Source organism: Pelodiscus sinensis, chromosome 6 (genome assembly GCF_052426305.1).
Source record: "Pelodiscus sinensis isolate ZL-2025 chromosome 6, ASM5242630v1, whole genome shotgun sequence".
Classification (NCBI taxonomy): Eukaryota; Metazoa; Chordata; order Testudines; family Trionychidae; genus Pelodiscus; species Pelodiscus sinensis.
The window spans coordinates 129,315,690-129,330,499 of record NC_143057.1 but is presented as its reverse complement, the minus strand read 5'-3'; the positions used below and the strand labels follow the sequence as shown (position 1 = coordinate 129,330,499).

Genomic DNA, 14,810 nt, shown 5'->3' with positions numbered 1-14,810 from the left:
CGCGCCGCGCGGGGCGGGGCCGAGCGGGCGTTGCCCGGAGTGACCGCTGGGGGCGGGGCCTGGCCCCGGGGAAGGGGAAGCGCCGGGACAGGCCACGTGACCGCCCAGCGGCGGGGGGCGATGGAGCCTGCGGAGCCCGGCACCTTCCAGCCCCGCGGTAGGTGGGAGCGCGCCCCCCCCCGGAACCCCCCCGTAGCCCCCCCGGGACCTGACCCCCCCATAGCTGCCCCGCCCCCGGGACCCCCCCGGGACCAGCCCCCCCCGCACTCCCCCGGGACCAGCCCCCCCCATAACCCCGGCCCCGACCCCCCCCGGGGACCGGCCCCCCTCGTAGCCCCCCCGGGACCCCCCCGGGACCAGCCCCCCCATAGCCCCCCCGCACCCCCCCGTGACCAGCCCCCCCCATAACCCCGGCCCCGACCCCCCCGGGGACCGGCCCCCCTCGTAGCCCCCCCGGGACCCCCCCGGGACCAGCCCCCCCATAACCCCGGCCCCGACCCCCCTGGGGACCGGCCCCCCCGTAGCCCCACCATAGCCCCTGCCCTGGTCCCCCAGCCCCCATAGCCCCCCCGCGACCAGCCCCCCCATAACCGCCCTGTCACCCCCCGGGACCGGCCCCCCCCATAGCCCCTCCGGCTCCCCTACCCCTGATAGCCCCCTCCAATAGCTCCCCTGGGACTCAGTCCCCCCTCCGGGACCTGGTCCTGCGTAGCCCCCCAAGAGCTGCTCTGGACCCCATAGGCCCCCCCATAGAACCTCCCAGGACCCAGCCCCCCATAGCTCCCCTGGCACCTGGTCCCTTAACATTCCCCATCTCCGTAGCGCCCCCCCAGGACCCAGCGCCCCCACACCATCCCTAGCCCCTCCCAGGACCTGGGATGCCTTAGCCCCCCAATTGCCTTGTCCACTCCCCCCCCCCCGACCTCCTCTGTGTCTGCTGTACCTCCTGTGCCCCTCCCCAATCCACCCTTGTGCTCCCCCAGGGCCATGTATCCCCCCCCAGTGCTCTTCCCTTCTCACCCCTCCCCCATGCCCCGCAGTGCAGGGGACGTGGCGGGTGGGGCTGCGATGGACGGGGACTGGTCAGGGGCTGCTAGCCCCGGGCAATGGCAGTGCCTCCCTGAGCAGGGTTTGGGGTCAGGAATCCGGGCGTGGCCCCTCTTCTCAGCAGCTGCTCTGCTCCTGTCGGGGGCTACCTAGAGCAGCAGGTTGCAGACTTTTTTTTTTTTCATCCCCCAGTCAAAGAAGATCTTTGATGCCGTGATCCAACAAACTGTGCCTGGGGGGTGGGCCCCGGGGTGGGGCTGAGGATGGAGCTTTGGGATGTGGGAGGGGACTCTGGCTTTGGAGGGCAGGGGCAGGAGGGGCGCACCTGAGCAGCTACAGGTTAGTGGTGCAGCGGGGGGGGGGGGGAGTCCTGAGGCAGCTGCCTGTCTCTCCTGGCACCACAGATGAGGCTGCGCCCCAGAAGCAGCCAGCAGCAGGTTCCCGGCCAATGGGAGTGGAGCTCGTACTCGGGGAGGGGGGGGCAGTGGGCGGAGCTCTGTGTGCTCCGCCCCCCACACCCAGGAGCCGGACCTGCTGCAGACCGCTTCTGGGGCGCAGCGCAGTGCAGGACAGGCAGGGAGCTGCCTTAGCCCCTCCGCTGCTCACCCGATCCCCTTGCAGCCACGAGACCCACTGCCTGACGTCCCACCGCCCCGTCCTGGGTCGCGGCTCATCCGTCGTTTGGAACCCACTGCGCTAGATGCTCTCCCCACCCGGCAGGGCGGGTTGGATCGCGTCTGGGCTGGGGCGATGGCCAGCACAGCTGATGTACACGGCTGGGTGGAGACGATGGCTCTGAGCATTTCCCAGCCTAGGCCAGTTCAGCCTTGTTTACGTCTGTTCCCTTCCTCCCCCAGAGCACCAGCATGTCCGCTACAACCCTCTGCGAGACGACTGGGTGCTGGTGTCTGCCCACCGGATGAGGCGCCCCTGGCAGGGACAGGTTGAGAAACCCCCGCAAGAGGACATCCCGCGCTGTGACCTGTCCAACCCCCTGTGCCCCGGAGCAACGCGAGCCAACGGGGAGGTACTGCACGGGGGGGAGTGGTGCGTGGCTCTTGGGGACCTTGAAGCAACAAGTGCCAACGTGAGGCGCTGTGCCTGTGCGCGGCAGAAGGGGCCGCTCGCCTGGCTGAGCAGCAGGGGGCCATAGCGGGAGGGACTTGGCAGAGGTCATGCAGAAAATCAGTGGCAGAGAAACCCGGAATCCTGGCTCCCAGCCCCCACGCTGCCGTCACCCACTCCCCAACCAAGGCTGGGGGTAGACACCAGGAATCCTGGCTCCCAGACTCAGCCTTCTCGACTCCACTCCTGGCATCTTCCACGGGCGAGCTGGAAGTCTCTGTGCGTCAGCGTCTCCGTTGCAGCGTCTGATCCCCAGCAGAGAGCGCGCTGGGCTGCTGGCAGGCCCGGCGGGCGTGTTGGGAACCTGTGCGCTCCTGGATGGGTGCAATCCCCACCTGTAGAGACTGGCATGTCCCGCAGGCCGGGTGGCGCGGGGGATGGGGCCTGTCCTTCCCAAGGGAAGCCAGTGGGCAGGAGGCAGCGGCCAGCGGGATGGAGTGGTGGGTTTTTCTGTGTAACGCTGGCGGGTGCCGGACAGGCTGGCAGTCGCTGGGCCCTGTCACTGCTGCACGAGGGCCTGTGTACCGGTGCTTACCGGTGCCAAGCGCTCAGGGGTTTCTCTCACCACAGCTGCTAAATCGGCCTCCCCCATGGCAGAGTGGCCCAGGACAGACTAAATCGCAGCGTCTGTGCTCCACTCTTGCCCCTGGAGCCCCTCTGGGGGAGGCTGAGGGCACCACCAGCCCTGGGAACCTAAGCCAGGCTGGGGTCCGGATAGCTGAGGGGACCAGCTGGTGGCAGTGAGGAGGGGGAGTCTGACGAGTGGGGGCTGGGAGCATGGGTTAGCAGGTAAAAGCGACACTCCTGAGCACCCAGTTGGGCCATGTCTAGGCAGCGGGAGGGGCTGCTGACATGCATATGCAGCTTGCTGGCAGCTCTGTGGCAGGCTGCGGGCGTCCCGGTTAAAGCTAGCCTCCCTCTGCCATCAACCTCTGGGCCAGGCCGGGTCTGGACACCGCTGAGGGTGTCCGCTCAGGGCGAATAGCTCGAAACCAGGGCTGCTTACAGCCCCTGACCGGAGACCTTCCCAAACAGGCCACACACCAGTCCCACCGAGCGCTCCAGCTGCCAATCCGGCCAGCAGGAAGCCTCCCGATCAAAACCCCTCAGACACCCCAGCTCTCCCTGTGCCACAATCAGCCCCGGGCCTAACACAGGTGAGGGGTTATGGAACCCGATCTCACCTCCCCCGAACGGGTCCTCCCGGCCCCAAAGAACCAGCCACAAATCCCCGGTCAGTTTACACTTTGGATCTTCCCCACAGGATCACGCTGGGCCAGACCTTTAGCATCTGAAATCTAAAGGTTTCTTAACAAAGGAAAGAAAAGGTGGAGAGGGAGGTTGTTAAGAGAATACAACACATGCACCAGTCCCCAAGCTCTTGCTGCAGGCTCTCAGCAGAGGTGTTACAAGCTGCTGGCTTAGAAGTCTCTGGTGCACGTCCTATGTCTGGACGGGTCGACAATCCTTCCTGGCTCTGTCCCTCGCAAGGCTGCGTCTGGGGTCAGTAGCAAGATTGAAGACAGGATGGAGGCCGCCTCGTGGCATTTTATATCCAGCCCTGGTGTCTCCCCACGCTGGAGCGGGTCACATGGTCAAGTGACCTGTCTCTGTTTCACATGGCAGCGGCCATTATGCCCTGGCTGGTTTGCAGGTTTCCAGACGCATCCCTCAGGGGTGTATCGGCCACCCTGAGAGCCATTGTCCCTGGAGCCGTGCGAGTTAGCATAGTCGTTTACTGGACATTCCTTCTTTACAACAGGCAGTCCGGGCCATTGCTGTCTCAGACAGAAGGCTCACGATACCAGCACAAAGCCCATACCCATAACTCCGCATACAGCCATCACACAAGCAGCATATATAGAATCAGTAGAACGCAAGCTTTCATTTGACACCTCACATGGCCCCATTTGTACAGACTTCGGGGCAACCCCCCCCGTGGGCACCGCAGTGATGGGCAGTAGTGGCAGGAAGGGGGCTCCAGGCCTGTGCGTGTGTGTTATGCCAGGGCTGTGGGTTTGGATACTCGGGGGGCGGGGGCTGCTGTCTGTCATGGGCCCCAGGGTCCCTGTGCTTCAACCTGCCTCTTGTTCTCTTGCTGAAGGTGAATCCGCCGTACGAGAGCACGTTTGTCTTCGACAATGACTTCCCAGCGCTGCAGCCGGATGCTCCAGAGCCTGGTAATGCCCTGGGGGGTGCCTGCCCATCCCCTGGGACCAGCCCCAGAACCCGTTACCGCCCCGTGCAGTGCCTGGAGCCTTGACGGCATGGCCCCGCAACCTGGCGCTACCTTGGGTATTTGCCCATCCCGAGAGCCTGCACCCCTCCCCACCAAACCGGCCTCAGCGCTTGTTACAGCCCACGGCGGTGCTTGGAGCTCAGACAGCCGGGCCCTGCGGCCAGCTCCAGAACCCGGTACCGCCCCAGCGGTGCTCGCCTGCCCCAGGAGCTCTGCCCTGGAACCGGTACCGCCCCAGCGGTGCTCGCCAGCTCCGGAACCCGGTACCACCCCAGCGGTGCTCGCCTGCCCCGGGAGCTCTGCCCTGGAACCGGTACCGCCCCTGCGGTGCTCGCCAGCCCCGGAACCCGGTACCGCCCCTGTGGTGTTCGCCTGCCCTGGAACCCGGTATCGCCCCTGTGGTGTTCGCCTGCCCTGGAACCCGGTACCGCCCCTGTGGTGCTCGCCTGCCCCGGGAGCCCTGCCCTGGAACCGGTACCACCCCTGTGGTGCTCGCCGGTACCACCCCTGCGGTACTCGCCTGCCCCGGGAGTCCAGCCCTAAACCCACTAACGCCTTCTGCCATGCTCGTTGCTGGTGGGGTTGGCTGTTGCTCGGAGCCCGGGGCCGGAGCTGCCGGTGGGGCCCGAGGGGCGGGGTGGAACACGTGCTCGGAGCTGGCCAAGCAGGAGAGGCTGCGTGTCGGGGTGAGGGGCGTCGGCAGGGCTGGACGGGCGCCGCATGGGCTGCGCTAGGCTCTGGCTGGTGTTGCTCGTCCCTGTCCCTGTTCCCGCTCACCGTCCATCCCTGGCTCATCCCTCTCTCCCTCCTTCCCCAGACGCCTGCGGCCACCCCTTGTTCCAAGCTGCATCTGCCCGAGGAGTTTGGTAAATGAAGCCTACAGGCCTCGGCTGAGGCCATTCGCCCCTGGGGGGCCTAAGGAGGGAGCCGTGTTATCTCGGGGGCCCTGCAGCTCCCTTGGGGTCTAGCAGGCACCAGCCCAGCCCCCATCCTTCCGGTGGATTTGTGGGGACGCTTGTGGAGGAGTGTTCTCTGTGGACGCTGTTCCCGCCTTGGGCTTTGGTTCCCTCCTGGGCTGTCTCCTCTCAGGTCTCCCCTCAGCCTGGGCCCTGGCAGGAAATCACATGGCGGGGCCGTCCTGGGGGTTGAAGGGATCTCCCCCAGGATCCCTAGAAATGCCCCCTAGAAATGCTGGCAAATAGCCCAGGGCCTCTATCACTGGGCCAGCACTACAGTTCTGGGTGCACAGGAGCCTGGGGGCGTGTGAAAGGGGCCGGGCACCTCTCTGGCCTGGGGTGTCCGGGGGGAGGCAGGGCTCGGTCTCCAGGGCCTGATCAGTTGGGGCTCGTCCCCACCACCGTCCCTCCCTCTCGTCCCCCAGCAAGGTCATGTGCTTCCATCCGTGGTCTGACCTGACGCTGCCGCTCATGTCGCTGGCGGAGATCCGGGCCGTGATTGACAAGTGGGTGGAGCTTGCAGTGGAGCTGGGCGCCTCCTATCCCTGGGTGCAGGTCAGTGCTCTCCCCCCCCAGCAGCGCAGTGAGCGGGCTGCGCGTGGGCAGGGCAAGCCCCCGCAGACGCCCTGCACCCACAGTGGGAGCGAGGGGAGCGCAGGCCGGGCACTGCACACAGGTGCAGAGGGGATCTGACCGCTGGCCCTTCCTCCCGCCCATACCGCAGGCTGAGACCCACCTGGGGGTGTCTCTGAGCGGTGTTCGGTGCCCCCCCCTCCCGCAGCAGCCCCCCGCAGCAGGGAACTGGTGTCTGAACGACTTCCCTCCGCCGTGGAGTGGGCGCTGCTTCCGTGGTGTGGCCTCTAGCAGTGAGCGCAGAGCACTCGGGAGCCGGGTTCCCTGGGCTCTAGTCCGCTGGCTCGCCTGGCTAATGTTATGGCGCCTGCCCAGGTGATGCCACCAGCCTTGTGTCTCAGCTAGAGCGGTGCTGCCGTCTGGCCGTCGTGCTGTGCGGTCTGGAGGGCCAGACCCACCTGCCTTCCAGGGATGCTGTGGGCACCCCCTCGCCCACAGCTTTCTCCTGCTGCTAGACCGGTGCCTTGAGCTCAGAGCAGCACTCGTCCGTCCCCATTTCCCCCCCCCCCCCCCCGCAGTGGCCATCTGCACTTCCCATGGGGAGGCGTCTGATTGAGAGCTAGCGGGGGATTCTGCAGTGTCCCCAGTGAGTTTGGCCGGCCTGCTTCCCCATCCACCTGGGCTCTTGGTTCTTGCTGCATCTGTGCATTGTACCACTCAGTATCGCCCCCAAATGGTGGTAAGGAAACTGAGGCACAGAGTGGGTGAGGGACTTGCTAGGGTCTTTCAGTGACACAGGAGGGAGTAGAATCCAGTAGTCCGGAGTCTCAGTGCAGCGCTCCAACCACTAGGCTGTGCTTCCTCACCAGTAGCTGCTGCCCGCTGACGTTAGAATAGTCCCAATAGCTTCTTTTCCCTCCTCCCTGCAGATATTTGAGAACAAAGGGGCCATGATGGGCTGCTCCAACCCTCACCCGCACTGCCAGGTAAGGGAGCCGGTTGCTCGCACGCTGGGGCCGGTTCCAGGACTGAGGGTGTGGGATGTCCCAGCTCCTCCCTGCTCACCCCCAGATTGTCTCTGAAAAGCGACGTTTGTGAGCCCCGTTGGCCCCCAGCTCTGCAATGCTCAGATCCCTCCTGCGATGAGTGCTGTTCCCACTCATCTGTTCCCACTCATCTTTTCCATCCGTGTGCGGAATCAATGTTTATGCGCGCCGAGGCATGTGTGGATGTGCACCACCAGTAGAAACAAAACCCAGCTGTGGGCGCTCTGCTGATCAGCTGGGCGGCATTGGCATGTCTCCTGAGTGGCTGCCCGTGCCCACGGCTTACGTGGGACACGGGCAACGAGTGCTTAAAACTCTCCCTCCCGACATCCTACCCGCAGGATCTGAGTCCTAACCCATGTCTTCCCTTCCTCCCGCCCCCAGCGCCCATGCTCCCTGGTTCCTATCGTCTGGTCTGGTTTCCCCCGGCATCAGGCCCCTCATCTAGGTCCCTGATCCTGCACTTGGACTGGAGGGGGCTTGACCTCACCCCATCCAGTGACTGCAGCTTCTCTTGCCAGGGACCTGGCTCTGCCCAGGGTGATGGGCTGGTCGTTGTGTCAGCACGGCCGCTGTCCTGACTAGGTTGCATTCCTGGCTAGGTTTTGCTTCAGCCTCTTTCTCTCTCCCCCCACCCCCAAGAGCCAGAGGTGAAGGCCCTGGCTAGTTCAACACAGTGGGGCAGTGAAACTGACGAGCTGCCAAGTGAAACTGACCAGTTCCAGCTCACTGTCCAAACCCGGCGCAGGGCAAAGAGGAAAGGGCCAGTGTAAATAGTGCAAAGTGAACTGACTCCGGATTCCCCTGAGCCTCCTTGGTCCCGGGCGCTGACCGCCCTCATCTCGCCTCCAGTCCTCGCAGCGCTCCCATATTGGAGCTGCTTCCTGGACCCCAATGGGTGGCCCATCATGCACCGTCCCATTTGTTTCCCCTGAGCTGCCTGTAGATCTTGACGCAGCTTCTTGGGTTTCGTGGCCCTGCACGTGGGCTGCGTTCTGCCCCGCTCCCGTAAAGCCTGCGATTCTCCTGCTCTGTTTTGTTGGGAGGCGGCAGGGTCGGCCGAAGGGGGAGCTAGGAAGGAGTGAATATAGCTTCATTGCTGCTGCAAGGGGCCTGCAGTAACAGCCCAGGCTGTGCCCGGCTGGAAGCTTTGTGCGAGGCAAGTGGAGGGGGGAGCAGATACCTGGTGCAGCTTTGCAACCCCTTACTGCCCGCCTTCCAGAAACACATTGAGAGCAGCTCCCCCTATCCTAGATCCTGGCCTTTCCTATTCTGTCACCCCCTCTTACCCCCCCCCCCCGCCTCGGCCTTCCCTATTCTGACAAACCTTAGGGGTGGCTTTGCACATGACGATCATGCTCAGCCTTCCCTCAATAGGCAGCTGCTCCTTGTGGCTGCAAATCACGGTTCCACCATCCGGTGGCAGCATAAGCCTGCAAATGGCTTCTGGCCATTCCAGAGTCTGCTGGCAACCTCTCAGATCGCTCCTCCCTCCCCCCCACCCCTCCCCAGTGGTGGGAGGTGGGGAGGCAGCTGCCGAATCCCAGAGTGGTTTGTGGGGGGGGGGGATCATGCCCTCTGCGTGGGGCGCACGTGACGGGATCCTGCTTGTTGGCCCCACAGAGCTGCTGAGGTCTCTGCCCTCGGGACAGAGCTGGGAGCACAAGGCCCTTGAGCGTCCCGAGCAGCGCGTCCGGCTCTGGCTAGTGTCGGCCCTCGGCACAGCCCTGCCAGGCTATTGCCCCTCCCCCTTCCACGGGGCTGCCCCTCACCCCAGCGGGTGCCGCCTTCTGCCAGGCCCTCCCTGCACCTGGGGCAGCCCAGCCCCATGCTAGCTGTGTGGGGAGACTTCTGGCACTCCGGGGTGGGGGACGCGCCAGCTGCCCCGCCCAGGGTGCCCGTGGAGTCTCCCCAGGAGTGCTGATGCCAGCAGTGGGGCGTGCCAGTGAAATCCCTTAACCGCTGTAGGATTTGCCGTCATCTGCTCCCCCCGTCCTTCTGGGGCAGGCCGTGCTGGGGCCTGTTACCGGTCAGGTGTCCACAGCAGCCCAGCTTGGCAAGCGGCAGCCAAAGGCCCCCCCTCCAGCCCCGCTGTGCGCGTAACCATCTCCTCCATGCCGGGCCCGCGCTAGGCACGCGGAAGGTGACCGGGTTAGCGTCGCTCCTCGGTCTCAGGAGGCCGGTCCCCGCGGTGAGCCAGGCCAGCGGGCGGGGCATTGCTCCCCCCCCCTGCACCCGCTTGCGGCATCCGCCCTGGGGAGGGGCGGTTCTGAGCCCGCTCTGCTCCCCCTCCCCCCCCAGTACCAGCTGTGCGGTGCGGGGACGCCTTCTGCCCCACATGGTGGGTCCCTGCTGGGGCCCATCCGTCCCTGCCTGGCAGCCCCGGGGAGCTGGGGGGAGGGAGGGTAGGGGGCTCTGCCACAGCAGGGTGTGTGAGGGGGCAGCAGCAGGGCACCAGGTGCCCAGCCCTGGTCTGTCCAGCAGGGGGCGCCCTGCCCCCACAGTGGTGCGCTCGGCTGTATCCCGTGCGGCACCCCCCCAGTGCTTCCCGGGCCCGTGGCCTTCAGCAGCTGCACCCCTTCCCCCTCCCCCAGGTCTGGGCCAGCAGCTTCCTGCCCAACGAAGCCCAGCTGGAGGAGCGGACGCAGCGGCAGCACCTCCAGGAGCACGGCGTGCCCATGCTGCTGGAGTACGCCCGGCTGGAGGCCCAGAGGAAGGTAGCGGCTTGCGGGCGGGGCTCAGGGCTGGATCCCGTCTCAGCAAGGCCCCTTCTCCTGCGACCGGCTTCCCCTGGGGCTGGGACTCAGCAGGCTCCGGGTGCCCCTGCGCGGCCCTGCCCCCCCGCAGCTGGGCCCAGAGCACTCACCGCACCTGCCACGCGGGGGAGATCCGCCTTGGCTGGCGTGGCAGAGGCCTGCGCATGCCCCGGGTTTGCCCCCGGCTGTGCTGTCTGGGCAGGGCAGGCGGCTGTGCAGCCCCTCAGCACGGCGCGCTATCCCCCGCAGGAGCGGCTGGTGGTGGAGAACGCCGACTGGATGGTGGTGGTGCCCTACTGGGCCGTGTGGCCTTTCCAGACGCTGCTCCTGCCCCGCCGTCACGTCTGCCGCCTCCAGGAGCTCAGCGACCAGGAGAGGGACAGTAAGTGACGCCCTCCCCCGCCCCAACGGCATGCTCTGCGCTGGAGCCGGGTGCTGCGTGCCACCACCCTGGCACGGTACCCAACGCCGGGAGCCAGGGCGCTGGGGTCTAGTCCTGGCAAGGAAATAAAATGCTTCCTGCCTCAGTTTCCCCTTCTGTAGGTAGGGCTGCCGCTGCCCTCTTTAATAGGCAGTTGTGGGGTGTCAGGGTTTGTAAATTTCTTTTCGCGCCCCCAAAGGCAGGGGTCGAGCGTGCGGGCAGGAAGAGGCGGTTACAGAGGAGGGGGTGTGGGGCAGGAAGACGCGGTTACACTCCAGTCCCACCTGTGTGTGTTGCCAGCATGAGTGGGCGCTTACAGCATGTCGGGTGGGGCTGCAGAGCGCGCCCCTCCCTTTCCTTGCGGATTGGAGCATGCGGGGGAATAGCAGTGCCGCGTGCAGCCTGCCCTCGCTCTGCTTCAGAGTGAATGCCCACACATCCGGGGGCAGAGGGCCCCTCTCGGCTGCTTCGGGCGGCCTGTGGACTCAGGCAGGTCAGCAGCGGCTCCTTGTGCCAGCCACTGGGGGAGCCAGTGCCTGTCCTGTCCCAACCTCCCCGGGGAGGCAGCTGGAATTGAAAAGGTCCCTGAGAAGTGCTGGGTTTGTCTCCTAGCAGCTCCCCCTCACCCCCACTTTGGCTGCTGGTGGATCCCAGGGCCCCAGCCCCCCTCTTCCCATGACGGTGACGGGATGGGGGCGAGGGGGAGGCGAATATTGACGAGGGTTTGGTGTCTGGGTCGCTTGGTAAACTGGGCACAAGCCAACAATGCAGCTAAGTGTCAGTGACCCCCGGGGAACGAAGAATGCAGCCTTAGCTACGGGGTGGGGGGCTGTCTCCTGGGAGCCGAGATTTGGGGGGCCGTGGTGAACGCGAGCTGCTCCCTGGCCGTGCAGTGGCTGGAAGGGCTAAGTGACCCTGGCCGTTGATTAACTGCAGGGGGTCAGGCAAGGTTAAAGGCGTAGCAAGGCTGCCTAGCAGCGAGAGGCCCACGGTGCCTGGCCCATGTAGCTGAACAGAGGGAAGGCGGAGGGGGGACTTGATCCGTCGGGAAGCACCCGCACAGGGAGCAAATTGGTCAGGAAGGCCTGCCGGGCTGTCCTGGCTGGAAGTGGAAGCTGGACACATTCTGCCTGGCAGTAAAGGTGTACGTTTTTAATGGTGCGAATAATGAACTCCTGGGACAATCCCCCAGGAGCCGGGTAGCTTCTGCGTCGGTGCCAGTATTCGTGTTGAGCGTGGATGAGTTCCCCGCAGCTCTGCCGTAGGGGTGGTTCCAGGGGCGGGCCGGGGCTGGGGCCATGCAGGAGGACAGAGCAGACGATCACAGTCTGGTCTTGGACTCTGTGAACCTAACGAAACCCTGCGATGGGGCAGGGCAGTCCCTGCCCCAGTGAATAAGGGGTCCTCCTCCAGGCAGCGTCCCCACTCACAAGGGCACTCGGGGGAAGGAGTGAGCATATGGAGCAGGGAGATGCTTGGGGCTCTACCCCAGAGGTGCCGGAGCAAGTTGAACCAGGGGGTAGGGGGACAGGAGGGGCAGGATGAGCAGCGTTCCCTGCTCAGGCAGTGCCCGAGTGAGGTGCCCTGCATCAGTCCACTCGGTGGCACGGTCCCTCTCCTTCCTTGCAAGCTCTGGTCAGCAGTGAAATAGACAATGGTACTTTGGTGTGCCACCATTAGGTTCCAGAGTTAACGATGTAGGGGGCCGATAAAGGCAAAGCGCATGGGTCTGGTTTCCATTGCAGCTCACATAGGGGCTGTGAGCCCAGCTGGCTCTGCTCCGGGGCGGGCGCCGGGCTGAGGGGTCAGGCTGCTGGCAGCGCTGGCTCCCAACCCGATCTCTGGAGGGGAGGTCCTCGCCGGCGGGGCTGCTGCCTCGGGGGAGGGGAGCGGCTCTGCCAGTGCCCGGCGGTGACCCCCGGGGGCTGGGAAAGGCTGGCGCTCCGGCCGACGGCCGCTTGCTGTGCGGTTGCAGGTCTGGCGTCCATCATGAAAAGGCTGCTCACCAAGTACGACAACCTCTTCGAGGTCTCCTTCCCCTACTCCATGGGCTGGCACGGTAAGTGGAGGGGCCCGTGGCCGGGCGGGGGGCCGGGCCCCGTGGGCAGGCGGGGGGGCGGGGCCCGTGGGCCGGGCGAGGCGGGGGAGGGGCCCGTGGGCTCATCCGTTCCAATCTCGCCCCGGCCACTCGGTGGCTGCTCGGGGCCGGGACCTGGCGGGAGCCGGGCTCAGTGCTGGGCTTGTGTCCGGCAGGCGCCCCCACAGGGCCTCACGTGGGAGCCGACTGTGGGCACTGGCAGCTGCACGCCCACTACTACCCGCCCCTGCTCCGCTCGGCCGCCGTCCGCAAGTTCATGGTGGGCTACGAGATGCTGGCCCAGGCTCAGCGGGACCTCACGCCGGAGCAGGTGAGCGCGGAAGCCTCGGGGTGGGGCGTTCCCAGGAGCGGGTTCTGTGGGGAGGGGGGCTGGGTGGGGCACCCAGGGCTGGGGGGTTCTCAGCAGGCTCTGTGGGAGGGCCTTAGGGGGCACCCAGGGGCGGGGGCTTCTCCGGAGTGGGCTCTCTGGAGAGGGGGGTGGGCGGGGCGTTCCCAGAAGCGGGTTCTGTGGGGAGGGGGGCTGGGTGGGGCACCCAGGGCTGGGGGGTTCTCAGCAGGCTCTGTGGGAGGGCCTTAGGGGGCACCCAGGGGCGGGGGCTTCTCCGGAGTGGGCTCTCTGGAGAGGGGGGTGGGCGGGGCGTTCCCAGAAGCGGGTTCTGTGGGGAGGGGGGCTGGGTGGGGCACCCAGGGCTGGGGGGTTCTCAGCAGGCTCTGTGGGAGGGCCTGGGGGGGCACCCAGGGGCGGGGGCTTCTCCGGAGTGGGCTCTCTGGAGAGGAGGGTGGGCGGGGTGTTCCCAGAAGCGGGTTCTGTGGGGAGGGGGGCTGGGGGGGCACCCAGGGCTGGGGGGTTCTCAGCAGGCTCTGTGGGGAGGGGGCCTGGGGGGGGCACCCAGGGCTGGGGGGTTCTCAGCAGGCTCTGTGGGGAGGGGGCCTGGGGGGGGCACCCAGGGCTGGGGGGTTCTCAGCAGGCTCTGTGGGAGGGCCTGGGGGGGCACCCAGGGGCGGGGGCTTCTCCGGAGCGGGCTCTCTGGAGAGGGGGCTCCAGGCTGGGAGTCGACCCCCCCAGGGGGATGGGCTGTGCACTCGGGGTCCGGTGCCCCCAGCAGGCTGGAGCAGCCCCTGGCCCCGGCCCCGCAGCCCCGGCTCTGCGAGTTCTCACCCGCTCTCTCCCCGCAGGCCGCCGAGCGGCTGAGGAGCCTGCCCGAGACGCATTACAGGGGGCGGCCGCGGGAGGCCGCCTGAGGAGCCGAGGAGGGGGCCGCCGCACGCCGGGCCGGGGTTACCTGGCTTCTCCGCTCCGGGGTCTGTGGGCGGGGGGCAGAGCACGGTGGAGCCGCGCTGGGGCAGCGCCCCCCCCCCCCAGGCTTGGGCAGAGACCTGCCAGCCCCTCCCAGTCCGCGCGGCCCTGGGGCTGCCGTGGGGTCCCCCGTGCGCTCGCTGGCGGCGGGACGTGGCTGGCTGGTGCAGAGGGGCAGGGAGGTGATGGCCGCGTTTCAGAGCCCGGGCCCTGGCTGGGTGAGCTCTCGGGCTGCAGGAGGGACCTGGGGGGGCCTGATACAAGGCTGCCCCTCTGGGCCCCTGGCTGCCCTATGCGCCGGCCTCGCCAGGGGCCTGAGGGGAGCGGCCCTGAGTCCAGCCGGCGGCTGCTGAGGGCCGTGTTCTCTGGGCCCGTGGGTCCGATTTCCCCCCGTTTCGCTGCTGGTGGCGGGCCGGCTCCGCTCCTCCCCCCCTTTGCCCCCGCGACCCTGGGCCGTGGCCAGGGCTGCTCCCTGCCGTTGCGCCGCTGGGCGCTTGGCTTCAATAAACCTACACGCAAAGCGTTGCTGCCTCCCGCTGGCGGGACCGGGGGGTGGGTCTCGGCCCCTGCGCTCTGGGGCGGGCCGGCTGCAGGGTGGGGCCGGACGGGTCTCTGCCTGGAGCCGATGGGGCGGTGCCTCGTGGGCTGCGAGGGGTGAGGGGCCCTCTCGCTCCATTGCTCTGGCTCTGCGCGCGTCCCCCTGCCCTGCCCCGGGCAGCGAGGGCATCCCGCATGGCCAGGCTGGCCTGCTGCGCCCGGGTACTGCCCCCTGTGCCTGGCTGCTCAGCCCCTGCCCCCGCTGCTGGGAGTGCTCGGTGTACCTGCCCGCGGCCTGTCTCCCTCCGGTGCATTAACGCTGCCCCGCCCCCACCCGCCCAGCGCGCCGGCCCCTGGCGTACAGCTGGGGAAACCGAGGCACGGGGTAGCTGCCGGGACTGGCCCACGCGTGGGGGAGTGTTCCAAACCCACATCTCATTGGCCGGAGCCTGTGCCCTGGGCCAACATCCATCCCTCCCCCTCTGCATTGTCACCGGGCTTGGGGCTAGGGGCTGCCTCCTGCACTATCCCCCTGGGTGCTAGGGGGCGCTGCTCTGCCAACCCCCCCAGCCTAGGGTGCATGGGGGCGCTGCTCTGCCCGTCCCCCCAGGGGTGCTAGGGGCGCTGCTCTGCCCATCCCCCCAGAGGTACTGCTCCCAGGGCGCTAGGGGGTGCTGCTCTGCCCGTCCCCCCAGGGGTACTAGGGTGCTGCTCC

The 14,810-nt window shown here is 67.1% G+C and overlaps 1 protein-coding gene across 1 annotated transcript; it reads left to right on the top strand.

The window, feature by feature from the left end:
* Window positions 1-4: 4 nt before the first annotated feature.
* Window positions 5-14,080, top strand: GALT (galactose-1-phosphate uridylyltransferase). The gene is made up of 11 exons (XM_089779477.1): window positions 5-157; window positions 1,905-2,074; window positions 4,277-4,352; window positions 5,229-5,277; window positions 5,793-5,922; window positions 6,870-6,926; window positions 9,581-9,703; window positions 9,992-10,124; window positions 12,139-12,222; window positions 12,417-12,571; window positions 13,438-14,080. Exons 1-11 carry the CDS (start codon window positions 121-123, stop codon window positions 13,501-13,503), a joined length of 1,080 nt encoding a protein of 359 aa, XP_089635603.1. The 5' UTR covers window positions 5-120; the 3' UTR covers window positions 13,504-14,080.
* Window positions 14,081-14,810: the final 730 nt, after the last annotated feature.

Coding starts and splice junctions, on each gene's coding strand:
- GALT (XM_089779477.1), top strand. CDS start 121: ATGGAGCCTGCGGAGCCCGGCACCTTCCAGCCCCGCG. Junction 2,075..4,276: donor CAACGCGAGCCAACGGGGAG/GTACTGCACGGG, acceptor CTCTTGCTGAAG/GTGAATCCGCCGTACGAGAG. Junction 12,223..12,416: donor CTACTCCATGGGCTGGCACG/GTAAGTGGAGGG, acceptor TGTGTCCGGCAG/GCGCCCCCACAGGGCCTCAC.